The sequence below is a fragment of the Cherax quadricarinatus genome, chromosome 2 (genome assembly GCF_038502225.1).
Source record: "Cherax quadricarinatus isolate ZL_2023a chromosome 2, ASM3850222v1, whole genome shotgun sequence".
Lineage (NCBI taxonomy): Eukaryota > Metazoa > Arthropoda > Malacostraca > Decapoda > Parastacidae > Cherax > Cherax quadricarinatus.
Window position 1 is genome coordinate 53,485,593 of NC_091293.1, and position 19,241 is coordinate 53,504,833.

The following is a 19,241-nucleotide window of genomic DNA, read 5'->3' on the forward strand; positions in this document are numbered from 1 at the left end:
AGTCTGCACACATCAGTGATATGGCTCGGTACTCCCGAAGGGTGGGCTGCCCCTTGACCTTCGGGACCAACACTACAACTGCTGTTACCTGCTTCTTCCCCAACTTACCCTTCTCCTTCATACGATTAAATAACCTAACTATAAATCCACTTATTAACGTCCAGTGTTGTAAATAAAATTCTACCGGGAGACCGTCAATACCCGGCGCTTTCCCCTTCCTCATTCCCCTTAACGCATTCTCTATTTCCTCTGCCGTAATAGTCCCACCTAAAGCCTTTCTATCACTATTTCCTAAATTACACGTCACATACGTACACACCTTGTCCAACGCCACGTCACCCCCCCCCACTGTTCCAGTACTTCTCGTACCAAGCCTCCGCATACGCACACATCCCCTTCATGGTTCGTATCTCCTGCCCTGCTCTATAATTTCCAACCATCTCCGTTACCTCTAAACATGGGATAGCTGTCACCGCCTGCCTTTGCTTTTGATGCCGCAAAACACACGCTGACGGCTTGTCGCCCCAAAGCACCTCTTCCACCCCTGCCTGCACCCTTACAGCTTGAAACCTTTCATTTTGCAACACCCTCAACCTCCCCTTTATTTCAGCTATTTCATCCATAGGAAAATTATTCACACCCACCCCCCCCCGCCCATAGCAACCTCTTAACCTATCCTCTAAATAGTTAGCCAGTCCATATTTTAAATTATTAATACGTTTTCCTTCTCTCACATAAAACTTTCTAATCCTTTCCTTTGCAACACTATCCCACCATGTCACAATGTCATCCACTCCCTGTTCTTCCACACTAAGCTCCCTCCATAGGACTGAAAACCCCTCCAACCCCTCCTCATCACCTAACACACTTATATTTAATTTCCAATAACTTCTATATATGTCCGCGAGCGTCCCCCACCCAACCTCCACCACCACTGCCCTATGATCTGACATTGTAGCCTCAACAGTACTGAAAGATTTCACATCCACTCCCTGAGAAAGGTACACTCTATCTAGTCTCGCAGCATATCCACTCCTAACAAACGTATATTCAGTCTCCCACACCGCCCCCCCAAAGGCATCACGTAACCTAACATCCCTTAATAAATCCCTAAGAGCCACAGACATATATCCAGCCCCTCTTGGGTCCACATCAGCCACCCTGATTACACTATTCCAGTCCCCACCAACTATCGCCACCTCTGGCAGTGCACTTAAGAAAAACACAAGATCCTCACACACAAAATCATTCTTTACCTTTATGTTATTTTCTGCCGGCGCATACACACTCACAAAAGACACACGCTTACCCATCCACCACCCATCCACACGCAACACCCTCCCTCCCCCTCCTCCCTCGCTTCTCTGCAAAACAAACGAGCTCGTCTCCCTTATTAAAATTCCCACACCACCTTTTAGACGGGGAGATGGCAGGGTAACTACTGGAAATCCTGCCACCTCCAACACCCTACCCTCTTTAAAATTGTGCTCCTGCAGGAACACAACATCCACTCTAGATTTATTCAGGAAATTACGAAACCAATCTCTCTTCATACCTCTACATAACCCATTAACATTTACAGACATACACCTAAGGCCTATTAAAGTTTCCACCCCTGCTTCCTCTCATCACTCTTTACAACTCCAGTGCTTGAATTTAAGTTTGACACCTTCAGAGTGCTCTCTTTCCCTCCCCCTTTCTTCCGGTGTCTCCTATCATGGCTACCACCACCTACACCACTACCTTCACACTTCACCTCAGTCTGTTTCCCAGGCCTTTGTGCAAGCGTAAGGACGTCATCAGAATCTGATGCAGCAGCCCTCTTTCTCGTGACAGTCATGTTACACATGTCTTGGTCAGATGTTGCCTCTCGATGAACCTCCACCTCCACCTGAGAATGGTTTAATGACTCAACGGACGACTCCAAACCACCATCACGTCCCAAATTATCATGTCTCCGACTTTCTGGAAGTGACGACTCTCCGATTACACCACGCTCAGATGTAACGTCCCTCTCTGGCAGTGACAAAGTCTTCAACACCTCCTCCAATTCCTCCTCAATCTCAAGAACCTTCTCCTGTAATTGCTGCTCCTCCTTATCCACAGGAGACGATACCTGATCAGGCAACTGGGGGAGGGACTCCAACTCACCGCCAGTCCAGTGTGCCCGATCCACTATCTCGCTCCACAAAACACCACGCCCTCCATCCGATGTTTGTTTCTCACCTGCCACCTTTGAAGCAGGGGCTGCGACGTCCACCAGAGGTCCAGGCACACGTCTTCGCTTGTCACAGGTCGCTGCTATGTGATCATACTCACCACATAGGCGGCATGTACGCCGTTGTCCTGGGTACATTACCATTACCTGCGTCCTGAAATCTTGTATATACACATAGGACGGTATTGGGTGCCTCAAAGTCATTTTGAGGCTAAAAGAACCCTCTGGAAAACCAGCATAGGCACCTGCCGCCCACGTACCATGTTGAGCATAATGCACCGTCCCATACGTCTCAAAAACTTTCCTTATATCCGGTTCGTCCGCCTCAAAGGGAACGTTGCGTAACTTGATCCACGTATAATGCCGTGAAACATCTATCAATCTTACGCTGACAGCTGGTGTGACGCTAAGACTTACGTCCTGAAATCTGGTGACTAATGATTCATAAACCGTAGCTGATAACAGTTTGACGAAAATTCTTTGGCCTCCGTTTAATGCTACACCATACAAGTCACTATCTTGTATGCCATATGTCTCCCGGATGATCTTTGGCAATAAGACTTGCGCAGAGCTAGGCGTTATCGTTCCTTTAAGTAGCTCAGTGCCTACAGTATTTATCCGGCGTCTCAGACTAACCGACATCTTGACAAGCACAGTGCACCTAAGTTGTTAGCAGAGACGTGACAGCACCACTTCACACCACTGCAGCCAGGTAACTGACAAGGGAGCTCGCCTACAAACAGCAGAGGGGTGCAGAGCACAACCGCACTCTACCGTGGTCAGGCAGCGAATGTATATATATATTTATGTATTTTGAGTAATGTGCTGGGTAGGTAGGTAACAGCTGGGTAAGAGTTGAAACAAGGTATGTCCTTGGAGGGTAGTTTAGACTACTATTCCCTCTCCCCTTTGACGAGTTGATGTCAGTTAGGGATTAACTGTGTTAATTCAGTTCACTCTCTCTGCCGACTCAGTGTGCATTGACTGAGCTACCCTTACGGTACTCCACCTTATTCTCACTTGGATAGAGAATTGTGTTATAGAAACTCCTGAACCAGCTTGAGGTTTATTCTGAAGTGAAGTCTGCGGACAGTTATACATTGTTACCTTCAGTTTACGATGTGACTACCAGTGTCAAGCTTAGAACTTTGTGATATATTCCTTATGCCAGGGAGTTACTCAGTGAAAGTGTTATTTCCCAATGTATGTACTTACGTACAAGTAATGTCACTAGTGAGGAAGCAGTAATATTCTTCTGATCATTAAGAAGTTTTCTTGTGTGATTGAAAGTTTCTGACAAAGTGATATTTAATAGATATTTGTGAATATCTAAAAAGTATTTAAGCTTTCAAATAAATTGAGACTAAGAAAAGACTGAGTAACTATTATTTGTGCCTTGTATTTCTAAGTTTGGAAGTATCTTCTTATTCTATGAAGTGTATTGTTACGGAGCGCACTAACCTGGCTAAAGATTAAGATTCGAACCGTAACACTGGTCAAGTAGTCACTCTCAAGACACTGGTCAAGTAGTCACTCTCAAGACACTGGTCAAGTAGTCACTCTCAAAACACTGGTCAAGTAGTCACTCTCAAACACTGGTCAAAAGTTAAGTGGTCGTCATTAACATTCCTCATTAGCATATCAACAAATCAATAAGGATTATTTGTTTTCCTGTCTCTCTTCTAGGTTGATTTTTTCTCTGTCTTATGTTGTTCTCTTGTTTTGCGGTTGTTTAGTTTCTCTATAGAGAGCAGATATTTTTCGTGAATCTTCATTATAAAATATTCACTGAGAGAGCAGACACACTTCAACTAAGTATTGAAGAAAATGAATTCTGATGCTGCTAAACTGACCACAAACGACACATTAACACTCAGTTTTTCTCAAACAGGATAATATGGTCTCTGTAAGTATCAGTACAAGGAAGAATAATATGTGTGTGTGTGTTCTAGAGCCAACCTCAACATGAAGGAATTTGTAGCGTTGATCCAGTTACCCTCAAGCCATATTTACTTCATTTTGTTTCTCTTGCAGGAGAGTAAACGACTGAAAGATGGCACCGGACACGTCTCTGTCTAATAAGATCCCTGTGGTGGAGTTGGGGCAGCTGGGTAAGTTTGTGTTTTGTACCTGTGCTCACATAAGAAATTTTGTGGCTTCATTTACAAATATGTACTATTGTAAATGACTTAACACGTTCATGTTGCATATTAGAGTCTGTGATTCTGATTTTCCTTTGGTTTACCGATTCCATTATGCAGTAATACTAAATTTTCCTCCAGGCTGCTGGATTTTAATGTGTAACTCTAGAATTTTTTTTTGCGTCTGTCTGTGTATTTACCTGCTTACAGCTCTTGACTCTACCTCTATTGACCGTGTCAAGATTTGGCCACGCTTGGATTCATGGCCCTGATTATACCTATTTTTAAAATTATGCCAGGTGTTTACCTCCACCATTAATTAGTCCAGGTTATGCAATTTTAAATCGTTCCAAGATTTTAGAGATTTTTTTGACATATCTGGGGGCTTATTTGTAACCGAAATTCCCATTTATGCTCCTGTTATTATCCCATTCCATCCTTCCATGTCCTTTTAGTATTTTGTTCATTATAAATATCATTTCCCTGTTCCATCTATTCTCTATCATCAGATTTATTATTTTAATTTTCTCTTCATAGTTCATTCTCCTTAGTCTTGGTTCACTATTGATCCTTCTCTGTTATCTTGATATGTTTGATCATGTATGAGTTCCATGATGGTGCTGTATCATATTCTGTGATGTGAATGAGATATATCAGATTCAGAGTCATGAATAACACGTTGCTGAGCTTCTGAAAAATAAGCTTAGGTTGCGGTTATCCCATTCGCTTTATAAACTGTTTGGTAGATATGTTCTTCTGGTGATAAACGCTATACTATACTCACCGTCGAAGTCCTTCTTGTGTGTGGTTTGCATCTCTGCCCCCCTCCTACCCTTCCCCATCTTAACTCTATTGTCCGTCTTCTTTCACCTTCCCAAATTTTCCAAATCCCCCGCGGCCCGGTCTGTGACCAGGCCTCCTGGTGGATCAGAGCCTGATCAACCAGGCTGTTACTGCTGGCTGCACGCAAACCAACGTACGAGCCACAGCCCGGCTGGTCAGGAACCGACTTTAGGTGCTTGTCCAGTGCCAGCTTGAAGACTGCCAGGGGTCTGTTGGTAATCCCCCTTATGTATGCTGGGAGGCAGTTGAACAGTCTCGGGCCCCTGACACTTATTGTATGGTCTCTTAACGTGCTAGTGACACCCCTGCTTTTCATTGGGGGGATGTTGCATCGTCTGCCAAGTCTTTTGCTTTCGTAGTGAGTGATTTTCGTGTGCAAGTTCGGTACTAGTCCCTCTAGGATTTTCCAGGTGTATATAATCATGTATCTCTCCCGCCTGCGTTCCAGGGAATACAGGTTCAGGAACCTCAAGCGCTCCCAGTAATTGAGGTGTTTTATCTCCGTTATGCGCGCCGTGAAGGTTCTCTGTACATTTTCTAGGTCAGCAATTTCACCTGCCTTGAAAGGTGCTGTTAGTGTGCAGCAATATTCCAGCCTAGATAGAACAAGTGACCTGAAGAGTGTCATCATGGGCTTGGCATCCCTAGTTTTGAAGGTTCTCATTATCCATCCTGTCATTTTTCTAGCAGATGCGATTGATACAATGTTATGGTCCTTGAAGGTGAGATCCTCCGACATGATCACTCCCAGGTCTTTGACGTTGGTGTTTCGCTCTATTTTGTGGCCAGAATTTGTTTTGTACTCTGATGAAGATTTAATTTCCTCGTGTTTACCATATCTGAGTAATTGAAATTTCTCATCGTTGAACTTCATATTGTTTTCTGCAGCCCACTGAAAGATTTGGTTGATGTCCGCCTGGAGCCTTGCAGTGTCTGCAATGGAAGACACTGTCATGCAGATTCGGGTGTCATCTGCAAAGGAAGACACGGTGCTGTGGCTGACATCCTTGTCTATGTCAGATATGAGGATGAGGAACAAGATGGGAGCGAGTACTGTGCCTTGTGGAACAGAGCTTTTCACCGTAGCTGCCTCGGACTTTACTCTGTTGACTACTACTCTCTGTGTTCTGTTAGTGAGGAAATTATAGATCCATCGACCGACTTTTCCTGTTATTCCTTTAGCACGCATTTTGTGCGCTATTACGCCATGGTCACACTTGTCGAAGGCTTTTGCAAAGTCTGTATATATTACATCTGCATTCTTTTTGTCTTCTAGTGCATCTAGGACCTTGTCGTAGTGATCCAATAGTTGAGACAGACAGGAGCGACCTGTTCTAAACCCATGTTGCCCTGGGTTGTGTAATTGATGGGTTTCTAGATGGGTGGTGATCTTGCTTCTTAGGACCCTTTCAAAGATTTTTATGATATGGGATGTTAGTGCTATCGGTCTGTAGTTCTTTGCTGTTGCTTTACTGCCCCCTTTGTGGAGTGGGGCTATGTCTGTTGTTTTTAGTAACTGTGGGACGACCCCCGTGTCCATGCTCCCTCTCCATAGGATGGTAAAAGCTCGTGATAGGGGCTTCTTGCAGTTCTTGATGAACACGGAGTTCCATGAGTCTGGCCCTGGGGCAGAGTGCATGGGCATGTCATTTATCGCCTGTTCGAAGTCATTTGGCGTCAGGATAACATCAGATAGGCTTGTGTTAACCAAATTCTGTGGCTCTCTCATAAAAAATTCATTTTGATCTTCGACTCTCAGTCTGGTTAGCGGCTTGCTAAAAACTGAGTCATATTGGGACTTGAGTAGCTCACTCATTTCCTTGCTGTCATCTGTGTAGGACCCATCTTGTTTAAGTAGGGGCCCAATACTGGACGTTGTTCTCGACTTTGATTTGGCATAGAAGAAATACTTTGGGTTTCTTTCGATTTCATTTATGGCTTTTAGTTCTTCCTGCGATTCCTGACTCCTATAAGATTCCTTTAGCTTAAGTTCGATGCTTGCTATTTCTCTGACCAGTGTCTCCCTACGCATTTCAGATATATTGACCTCTTTTAGCCGCTCTGTTATTCTTTTCCGTCGCCTGTAAAGGGAGCGCCTGTCCCTTTCTATTTTACATCTACTCCTCCTTTTTCTTAGAGGAATAAGCCTTGTGCATACATCGAGTGCCACCGAGTTAATCTGTTCTAGGCATAAGTTGGGGTCTGTGTTGCTTAGTATATCTTCCCAGCTTATATCGGTTAGGACTTGGTTTACTTGGTCCCACTTTATGTTTTTGTTGTTGAAGTTGAATTTGGTGAATGCTCCCTCGTGACTAATCTCATTATGTCGGTCTGGGGCTCCGCGCATACATGACTGAACCTCAATTATGTTGTGATCTGAGCATATTGTTTTTGATATGGTAACATTTCGTATCAGATCATCATTGTTAGTGAAGATGAGGTGTATATTATGTGCTCTACCACTTTCATTTAGTTTTCGTTATCGCTTTTGCCGTCTGCTTTTCCGTGAACAAATTTACAAATGTTGTTTAGATTTACTCTCACCTTCCTGTATCCTTCCGAACTCGCCGGGTCACCATCTGGAAAGAACCCGGGCTCGGATAACACCGGCGAACCTACTACTTACAATTTCTCAACCTTGCCCTCTCTCTCCTTTCCTCGAGTTACTTTCTCAACATCCTTATTTCTTCCTCAGTCACCCTTTTCCAGTTCCTTTGTTCCCCACACTCCTCATTAAACCTTTCACTAATTTCCTTTCAGAGATTATTTTGCTTTACTTTCCATTGCTCATTCAGCGTCGTCCTTCAGACCTGTTACTGTCACTTCGAATTAAAGTAATTCTCTTGCTCACTTCCCTCTTTTGCTCTACTCCTTTTGTCGTTTTTCTGTTTGTATTTCCTTACTGTTTATTTTTTCCCTCATAGGTTACTCATACAGAGTTCTGTACAGTCAAGTGAACGAACGTATATTTATAATATACGTTCAACCTTGTCAGATATACATGAGAAAAGATGACTAAGGTCAGGTAAGTGTACCTAGACCTGGTAAGTGACATGGGCCAAGAAGGAGACCTTGACCTAAGGTGAGGGACCCTCGTGGGAGGGAAGGTGATCTGGGCCAAACAAGGAGGGGTCTTCACTGTTAGGTCTAGGGTGGAATTTGGAGAGCACCCAAAAGTGGTAAACGATGGCGTTGCCTGTTACTACAGCAGCTAATTGGTGCTTGGTTTGGGGTGTAATCATAAAGAACAGTTAGAAGTGATGTTTTCTATAGCAACTTACTGATAAATACACAAATAACCCACACACTGCAGATAGAAAAATACGTTATGACGTCGTCATAAGTTTCTCTTATGTGCAGGTTTTTTGTGTATTGTGCCTTTTTATTCTTTATTGATAATTTCTTACTACCAGGTCTTGGGTGGAACACGGAGACCAGTCAGGAGGAGTGGCAAAGGGTGGCACGGCAGCTGTATGAAGCCTTTACTGATATTGGCTGCGCTTACCTTACTAATCACGGTGTTCCCGAAGATCAGGTATTTATTTATTTTTAGCAGATTTAGAATTTTCGTTAGAATTTATAACTGTGATCTAATGTTGTGCTATGATACTTTGTTGTGCTAAGTCTGAAAGGCCTAATAGAAGTGTAAGGCCATGATAACTATGTAATATCAGTGAAGGAGAAGATTTTTATTTTTGGAGGAAGAGAGAACATATCTTGCACAGTGTAATGTGATCTTGGAATATAATTATTGTACGGTGATATTTCGTTCTTCCTATTATTTTTAGTATCCCATTTATACCTATAATCATATTTAACCAGCCATTCTTTACACTTACGAATTTAATTGTGGCGTATTTATTACTTATTCCTACAAATTAACATTTTTTATTACATGATTCATTTTTATTGATTTCAGTTATCTCCAGCCACGACAACATGACACACAGTGAACCACACTTGCTTGAATATCACTCACTCACACACACACACACACACATACACACACACACACACACACACACACACACACACGTGGGGCCAGGAGCTTGGACTCGACCCCTGCAACCTCAACTAGGTGAGTACACGTGACAGTCAAACACACGCACATGCTTGTCAGTCACATTCACAAAATTCAACCATACTCACGAGAGTCACTGACTTGCACAGATCAACAACACTCACATGAAAATCAACAATACTCCCATGACAGTCATCCACACTCACATAGCAAACAGGCACATGCACATGACACAAATCGCTTTGTAGACAACCACCCTCGTACCTGGAGGTTATTCCGGGGATCAACGCCCCCGCGGCCCGGTCCACGACCAGGCCTCCCGATGGATCAGGGCCTGATCAACTAGGCTGTTACTGCTGGCCGCACGCAGTCCGACGTACGAGCCACAGCCCGGCTGATCCGGCACCGACTTTAGGTATCTGTCCAGCTCTCTCTTGAAGGCAGCCAGGGGTTTATTGGCAATTCCCCTAATGCTTGATGGGAGGCTGTTGAACAGTTTTGGGCCCCGGACACTTATGGTGTTTTCTCTTAGTGTACCAATGGCGCCCCTACTTTTTATTGGCGGCATTTTGCATCGCCTGCCCAGTCTTTTACTTTCGTAGGGAGTGATTTCTGTGTGCAGATTTGGGACCATTCCTTCCAAGATTTTCCAAGTGTAGATTATGATATATCTCTCCCTCCTGCGTTCCAACGAGTACAAGTCAAGTGCTTCCAAGCGTTCCCAGTAGTTAAGGTGCTTGACAGAACTTATACGTGCAGTAAAGGATCTCTGTACACTCTCTAGATCTGCGATTTCACCTGCTTTGTATGGAGATGTTAATGTACAGCAGTATTCCAGCCTAGAGAGAACAAGTGATTTGAAAAGGATCATCATGGGCTTGGCATCTCTCGTTTTGAAAGTTCTCATTATCCATCCTATCATTTTCTTTGCACGTGCGATCGTGGCACTGTTGTGATCCTTGAAAGTGAGATCCTCAGACATTACTACTCCCAGGTCCCTTACATTATTTTTCCGCTCTATTGTATGGCCGGAGTCAGTAGTATACTCTGTTCTAGTTATTATCTCCTCCAGTTTTCCATAACGGAGTAGTTGGAATTTGTCCTCATTGAACATCATATTGTTTACCGTTGCCCACTGGAAAACTTTGTTTATATCTTCTTGGAGGTTAACCGCGTCCTCAGCAGATGACAGCCTCATGCAGATCCTAGTATCATCCGCAAAGGATGATACGGTGCTGTGGTGTATATCTCTGTTTATGTCTGATATGAGGATAAGGAATAAGATGGGGGCGAGTACTGTGCCTTGTGGAACAGAGCTCTTCACTATGGCAGCCTCCGATTTAACTCTGTTGACCACTACTCTTTGTGTCATGTCATAGTGATCCAGTAGTTGTGAGAGGCAGGAGCGACCTGCCCTGAACCCATGTTGCCCTGGATTGTGCAGATTTTGGGAATCCAGGTGATTTGCAATCCTGCTTCTTAGCACTCTTTCAAAGATTTTTATGATGTGGGATGTCAGAGCTATTGGTCTATAGTTCTTAGCTAATGCTTTGCTGCCACCTTTATGGAGTGGGGCTATATCCGTTGTTTTAAGTGACTGTGGAATTTCACCCATGTCCAAGCTCCTCCTCCATAGTGTACTTAGGGCACGCGAGAGGGGTTTCTTGCAGTTCTTAATGAAAACAGAGTTCCACGAGTCTGGGCCCGGGGCTGAGTGCATAGGCATGTTGTCAATGGCTTTTTCGAAATCTATCGGAGTTAGGGTAATGTCGGAAATCTGGCATACATTTATGGAGATTTGAGGCTCATTCATGAAGAAATCATTTGGGTCGTCGATCCTCAGACCGATTAGTGGTTCACTAAACACAGAGTCGTACTGGGATTTCAATATTTCACATGTGACAGTGTTATTATACATGAATTCATGTAGAACTAGGAAACTGAAGGTATAGCCGCCCTTTCAGACCCTCATAGGGTATTTAAGAACATAAGAACATAAGAAAGGAGGAACACTGCAGGAGGCCTGCTGGCCCATACTAGGCAGGTCCTTTACAATTCATCCCACTAACAAAACATTTGCCCAACCCAATTTTCAATGCCACCCAAGAAATAAGCTCTGATGTGAAAGTCCCACTCAAATCCAACCCCTCCCACTCATGTACTTATCCAACCTAGATTTGAAACTACCCAAAGTCCCAGCCTCAATAACCCAACTAGGTAGACTGTTCCACTCATCAACTACCCTATTTCCAAACCAATACTTTCCTATGTCCTTTCTAAATCTAAACTTATCTAATTTAAATCCATTACTGCGGGTTCTCTCTTGGAGAGACATCCTCAAGACCTTATTAATATCCCCTTTATTAATACCTATCTTCCACTTATACACTTCGATCAGGTCTCCCCTCATTCTTCGTCTAACAAGTGAATGTAACTTAAGAGTCTTCAATCTTTCTTCATAAGGAAGATTTCTAATGCTATGTATTAATTTAGTCATCCTACGCTGAATGTTTTCTAACGAATTTATGTCCATTTTGTAATACGGAGACCAGAACTGAGCTGCATAATCTAGGTGAGGCCTTACTAATGATGTATAAAGCTGCAGTATGACCTCTGGACTTCTGTTGCTTACACTTCTTGATATAAATCCCAGTAATCTATTTGCCTTATTACGTACGCTTAGGCATTGCTGTCTTGGTTTAAGGTTGCTGCTCACCATAACCCCCAAGTCCTTTTCGCAATCTGTATGGCTAAGTTCTACATCATTTAACTTATAAGTACTAGGGTTATGGGCACTCCCAAGCTTCAGAACCTTGCATTTATCTACATTGAACTGCATCTGCCACTTTTCTGACCAAGAATAGAGTTTGTTTAAATCCTCCTGAAGTTCCATAACATCTACGTTTGAATCAATTATCCTACCTATCTTTGTGTCATCGGCGAATTTGCTCATATCACTAGTAATTCCCTCATCAAGATCATTGATATATATTATAAACAACAACGGGCCCAAGACTGATCCCTGTGGAACGCCACTTGTTACAGATCCCCACTCGGATTTAACCCCATTTATGGACACTCTCTGCTTCCTGTCAGTGAGCCATGACTCGATCCACGAGAGCACTTTTCCCCCAATGCCATGAGCTGCCACTTTCTTTAACAGTCTATGGTGCGGAACTCTATCAAAAGCCTTACTAAAATCTAAGTAAATAATATCAAATTCTTTATTGTGGTCAACAGCCTCAAAAGCTTTACTGAAGAAAGTTAATAAATTAGTTAGACAAGACCGACCTCTTGTGAATCCATGCTGAGTATGGATGACAAGAAACAGATGATTGCTGATGTTATGAATGAAAAGAAGTTGGATGTCCTGGCCCTAAGCGAAACAAAGCTGAAGAGGGTAGGGGAGTTTCGGTGGGGGGAAATAAATGGGATTAAATCTGGAGTATCTGAGAGAGTTTGAGCTAAGGAAGGGGTAGCAATAACGTTGAAGGATCAGTTATGGAAGGAGAAAAGAGAATATTAATGTGTAAATTCAAGGATTATGCGGATTAAAGTAAAGAGTGGATGTGAAAAGTGGGTCATAATAGGCGTGTATGCACCTGGAGAAGAGAGGAATGTAGAGGAGAGAGAGAGATTTTGGGAGATGTTAAGTGAATGTATACGAACCTTTGAAGCAAGTGAGAGAGTAATTGTGGTGGGGGACCTGAATGCTAAAGTAGGAGAAACTTTTAGAGAGGGTGTGGTAAGTAAGTTTGGGGTGCCAGGTGTAAATGATAATGGGAGCCCTTTGATTGAACTTTGTATAGAAAGGGGTTTGGTTATAGGTAATACATATTTTAAGAAAAAGAGGATAAATAAGTATACAAGATATGATGTAGGGCGAAATGACAGTAGTTTGTTGGATTATGTATTGGTAGATAAAAGACTGTTGAGTAGACTTCAGGATGTACATGTTTATAGAGGGGCCACAGATATATCAGATCACTTTCTAGTTGTAGCTACACTGAGAGTAAAAGGTAGATGGGATACAAGGAGAATAGAAGCATCAGGGAAGAGAGAGGTGAAGGTTTATAAACTAAAAGAGGAGGCAGTTAGGGTAAGATATAAACAGCTATTGGAGGATAGATGGGCTAATGAGAGCATAGGCAATGGGGTCGAAGAGGTATGGGGTAGGTTTAAAAATGTAGTGTTAGAGTGTTCAGCAGAAGTTTGTGGTTACAGGAAAGTGGGTGCGGGAGGGAAGAGGAGCGATTGGTGGAATGATGATGTAAAGAGAGTAGTAAGGGAGAAAAAGTTAGCATATGAGAAGTTTTTACAAAGTAGAAGTGATGCAAGGAGGGAAGAGTATATGGAGAAAAAAGAGAGGTTAAGAGATTGGTGAAACAATGTAAAAAGAGAGCAAATGAGAGAGTGGGGGAGATGTTATCAACAAATTTTGTTGAAAATAAGAAAAATTTTTGGAGTGAGATTAACAAGTTAAGGAAGCCTAGAGAACAAATGGATTTGTCAGTTAAAAATAGGAGAGGAGAGTTATTAAATGGAGAGTTAGAGGTATTGGGAAGATGGAGGGAATATTTTGAGGAATTGTTAAATGTTGATGAAGATAGGGAAGCTGTGATTTCGTGTATAGGGCAAGGAGGAATAACATCTTGTAGGAGTGAGGAAGAGCCAGTTGTGAGTGTGGGGGAAGTTCGTGAGGCAGTGGGTAGAATGAAAGGGGGTAAGGCAGCTGGGATTGATGGGATAAAGATAGAAATGTTAAAAGCAGGTGGGGATATAGTTTTGGAGTGGTTGGTGCAATTATTTAATAAATGTATGGAAGAGGGTAAGGTACCTAGGGATTGGCAGAGAGCATGCATAGTTCCTTTGTATAAAGGCAAAGGGGACAAAAGAGAGTGCAAAAATTATAGGGGGATAAGTCTGTTGAGTATACCTGGTAAAGTGTATGGTAGAGTTATTATTGAAAGAATTAAGAGTAAGACGGAGAATAGGATAGCAGATGAACAAGGAGGCTTTAGGAAAGGTAGGGGGTGTGTAGACCAAGTGTTTACAGTGAAACATATAGGTGAACAGTATTTAGATAAGGCTAAAGAGGTTTTGTGGCATTTATGAATTTGGAAAAGGCATATGACAGGGTGGATAGGGGGGCAATGTGGCAGATGTTGCAGGTGTATGGTATAGGAGGTAGGTTACTGAAAGCAGTGAAGAGTTTTTACGAAGATAGTGAGGCTCAAGTTAGAGTATGTAGGAAAGAGGGAGATTATTTCCCAGTAAAAGTAGGCCTTAGACAAGGATGTGTGATGTCACCGTGGTTGTTTAATATATTTATAGATGGGGTTGTAAGAGAAGTGAATACGAGGGTCTTGGCAAAAGGTGTGGAGTTAAAAGATAAAGAATCTAACACAAAGTGGGAGTTGTCACAGTTGCTCTTTGCTGATGACACTGTGCTCTTGGGAGATTCTGAAGAGAAGTTGCAGAGATTGGTGGATGAATTTGGTAGGGAGTGCAAAAGAAGAAAATTTAAAGTGAATACAGGAAAGAGTAAGGTTATGAGGATAACAAAAAGATTAGGTGATGAAAGATTGGATATCAGATTGGAGGGAGAGAGTATGGAGGAGGTGAATGTATTCAGATATTTGGGAGTGGACGTGTCAGCGGATGGGTCTATGAAAGATGAGGTGAATCATAGAATTGATGAGGGGAAAAGGGTGAGTGGTGCACTTAGGAGTCTGTGGAGACAAAGAACTTTGTCCTTGGAGGCAAAGAGGGGAATGTATGAGAGTATAGTTTTACCAACGCTCTTATATGGGTGTGAAGCATGGGTGATGAATGTTGCAGACTAACACCCAGGTACCCATTATAATGATGGGCGAACATAAACAACCGCTGTAAGGAAACACGTCCGATGTTTCCACCCCTTCGCCAGGAATCGAACCCGGACCCTCACCGTGTGAAGCGAGAGTTTTTGCCACCAGGCCACGGGGCACTAGAAGGCCTTTAAAAGAAAGAGAGAGTACTAAGAAGAATTACATTAATCAACCTAAGTCCGGTCCGACACCTAGAATACAACAAGAAACAGGAGTGGAAACCCATACCTACAGATTTAGTAGGAACAGAAGTCAAGTGGTTTAAAACTGGCTAAGGTTCCTTGTTAACTCCCACCGGGTGGAGTTTAGCTATATTGTTAGGTAGGATGTAACATTTACACTTTCTGTGCTCAGTGATAGTGTTGAGTAGCTGCCCGCAGATGACAAGCTACCTTTAAGACCTATCGCCTCGCTTGTTTCCCTATTGCAGTGGTTCCCAAACTGGGGGTAAATTACCCCCTGGGGGTAATTTAACCATTTTTGGGGGGTAATTGTTATGAATTCTGAAAATCCAATGCGGTACGGTATGAGGATTATTGTTAACTTTGTCTTAGTATATAAAGTTGTAAAGTAAACCTATTATAAGTAAGTAATAAAGTTAAACCAAATAACAATAAACATCAAAAACTAATATACAGTATTAGAAAAGAAGAAATATATATAAGTGTGTGGAAACCCAAAGGTATTTTGACAAGTATGCTTCAGACAAAAGTCACTCAGTAGATCGATTCCAGTACGCGTCACTTTCCTGAGGCTGCCTCTAATTCACACTGTCAGTTTATCTGTGAGCATCAGCCGAGTAGACATAAGCTGTATGTATGTGTACTGCCTGTGCAGTATATAGTTAGTATTTACCCACTGTTACTGTGAATTTGTAGCTATTATTAATTTTATATATAATGTATGTGTGGTTCTTACAATAGTTTTGCTAGGATTAGCAGAGTATGCGAGGCTGTATATCATGTTTAGCCATATATATCAATAATAACAACATTTTGTGAAAGGGGTAACATGCTTTATGTGGCATGTTAAATTGGGTAACAAGCTGAAAAAGTTTGGGAACCACTGCCCTATTGGCTTCTCTGGAGTAGCTGGACAGGAGCAGTCCACAGGCGAGTCACGTGAGCAGTTGCATGATCGCACCCGAGTGAGGAGCCGCCTTGCCTTTCCCTCTTTCTCTGCTGTTGCTGGTCTGACCAACACTTCCCTCTCTTGTCTCTGGTAATGTTCGTTGTTTAGACTGTTTTGGTAGAGTATGTTTTCCGTGGTGAACCAAAACATACTTCTCGCAACTCTATGTGACTCTGTTTACTGAGCATAGCCTAGACCTAGTGATTTTCGACGTTTTACTGAGGTTGTGTGTTGTACTGACACCCAGGTCCTGAGCTGTAGCTTCCTACCTGATTTGTTCTGGTATCTGCTCATTGTCGTAGTCGGGGATTTGGGTATGCTGAACTTAGATTCAGTATTAAGGGAGTTTTATGCCTTTTGTGGAGGATCTGTAGAAGGTTTCCAGTTAAGGTCGTTATTTTGTCTCTTTGTTCCTGACTCCATGTTGCTGCTGCTTGTGACTTTATTGCTGTTGGCAAAGGGTCGCCATACTGTTCAAGCAAGCTGTTCTGATCACCAGGTTGGCCAGGAATGTTGAGAAATGGGTTACCAGCTAAGTTTATAATTTTAAATATAGGGAATACTTAGCTGATAAAAGACAGCAAATCGTCTACACAGCCGCCCCTGCAGACGAGGTCTTGAATTGTTGTCATGATCATCTCTCAACGGGCTGTAATAGATCATATTATGTAAACAATAAATTACCCCTAGGGGGTGTTATGTCAGCATATTTCATTCAATGATTGCTGACAAACTTACTTGTGTGGACTCAAAAGTCCGCACCTCACTGCCGACTATCGGTTAATAACAGAACTGCGCAGTCCCCCGTACTACAAGAAATTCGTAACCTACCTTGCTCTTGTAGCGTGAGCTATGGTGTTCTTCACATCTTCGACAGGCATCGGTGACTTGATAGAAGCTGAAGTGTCCTTGGATGTCCACGTCTTCCATAGTCTAGGTATATGCACACTGGTACACTATGTTCCACAAAATTTGTCTATTCTTCACAATCTTATCACTTAAGAAGATGATCACACTTCTCTTAAGTGTTTACTGTGTTTTATGAGATACTTTGTTCACACTAACGCACGGATCAGTGTTCTTTGTTGGCTATCCTGGCGTCATTGTGACTCTCAGCAGAGTCAAAAGTAATCTGAAGACGTCACAGCGTCCTACACCGTCACTACCCATAGCACATAAAGGAAAAGCTGACCTAGTACTTTTTGCTTCCTTGCTAAAATTCCACTATAAAGCAAAGCAGAATGCTTGACTCTTGCTGTTTTAAGCATAGACAACAATGTACACTATCTTTACCATGGTAATAAAGTGGGAGCAGGATTTTCCTTAATTGTCCTGCTAAGGTAAGAGATGGACTGTCTTTTATTAAAATACACTTTGCAACACTGGAGTCTTGCACGGAGCAGCGGTCGCTTGACCACACGTCGCATACTGGTACTGCATCTGGGATCAATTACTTGCTGTAGCAGTAAACAAGATGCTTGCCCCTTCTGAGAGGGCTGGGCCCCTCAGGGCTGAAAGGGGATGAAAGGGGCTGAAGAGGGCTGATACCCCCCTCCTGGAGAAAATTTCTCCACAAGGAAGATAGATTATCTGAAGACGTGTAGTCAGTCACTGGTTAAGTCGAGTCGAGTCTTGAGACATAGCAGACTATTTGAAGCACATACACACATACACATTCACTTGTATGTATATATTAGTATTATGTTTATAATTGCTGACAATGTACCAGACGGTACTTAAGAGCCATACAGAGATAAAATGTGCCTCCAGCATTATTATACAGTATAACTTTTGCAATGCGAGAGAAGTGTAGGAACTTATATCCTATATTATATAAAGTATTTACTTGTCCACCTAGACAACTTTAATTTTGTTAATAAACATATCTTAATATTAATTCGATTAGTAAACTTCTAGTTGCAATTCTAAATCGCTATTAAACTTATGATAAACTTTAACGGATAATTGGACCAGGATACTAACTACTTGTTACAAAAACCCAGTAACAAGCTGAATGCTAGATGGGCAGACCTTTCTAGTATTCACTGGAGATGTCTATGCTTAACAGATATCGCGTTTTTTGTAACAGGAATGGGGGTGGAGAGCTAACGATGCCTGACCATGCATTTATGCGTCCGCTAATTATCTAACGAACTTTTCCCTCACAAAGATGCTATTAAATTCTGAAAGAAAGAGTAGTAAACATTTGTTTACTTTTCGTGAAAATCATGGAGGCAGAAACACTGTGTAAAAACAATGACTGCATATTTTCTTCAGCGTCTGAGACCTGCAGTAGTACAGGAAACAGAAAAGTGGGGTTTTATAGTGAGCAAATCTACAGGTTACATGTGTGTTGAGGGGAAGTACGGGCCTCTAAACATAGTGCTCCTTTGTTTTCATATTCTTACTTCGACTGAGCAGAAATCGAAATATACAGTCTTTTATCACTTGGCTTCTGTCTCCATGAGGGTTGTTTCACAACTCATTATTTTTGCTTAATTATTTTTCTTCCTATCATTTGAGCAGCAGAAGGAGTTGTATGAGGCAGCAACAGGCTTCTTCAAGCTTCCTCAAGACAAGAAGGAGCTCTTTAAGTTCGATATCAACGAGTTCACCGGTTACATCTCTGTGGACACTGAGAAGTGAGTTGAACTTCATTATATTGAGACATAGTGATCTGAGATTTTGTTAACACGCTGGCCATCTCCCACCAAAGTAGTGATACAATAAAGGAATCACATTCATCATCATTCAAGAGCTGTCTTGCTAAAAGTGAGCAGACATTACAAGAGTACAGGCACTGTACTTCCAACGAACAGTACTCAAGTCTGCGTAACTGGTTACCCTGAATCCGTTAATAAATGTTACCTTGTTCGCACTCCAACTGTACGTCAAGCCCCTCTCCCCCTCCCCTCTCCCGAAAAAATTGCCTCCATTCCTTCTAATGTGCTCACACAAGCCTAATGGACGCTCATCCCCCTTTCATTCAAAATTTCCTTGACCCCCCTTCTTCCAAC

The 19,241-nt window shown here is 42.4% G+C and overlaps 1 protein-coding gene across 1 annotated transcript; it reads left to right on the forward strand.

Moving 5' to 3' along the window:
* Nucleotides 1–2,088: 2,088 nt before the first annotated feature.
* LOC128691576 (uncharacterized) lies at nucleotides 2,089–18,894 on the forward strand. Its single transcript, XM_070088305.1, has 4 exons — nucleotides 2,089–2,271; nucleotides 4,253–4,329; nucleotides 8,616–8,737; nucleotides 18,751–18,894. Exons 2-4 carry the CDS (start codon nucleotides 4,272–4,274, stop codon nucleotides 18,868–18,870), a joined length of 300 nt encoding a protein of 99 aa, XP_069944406.1. The 5' UTR covers nucleotides 2,089–2,271; nucleotides 4,253–4,271; the 3' UTR covers nucleotides 18,871–18,894.
* Nucleotides 18,895–19,241: the final 347 nt, after the last annotated feature.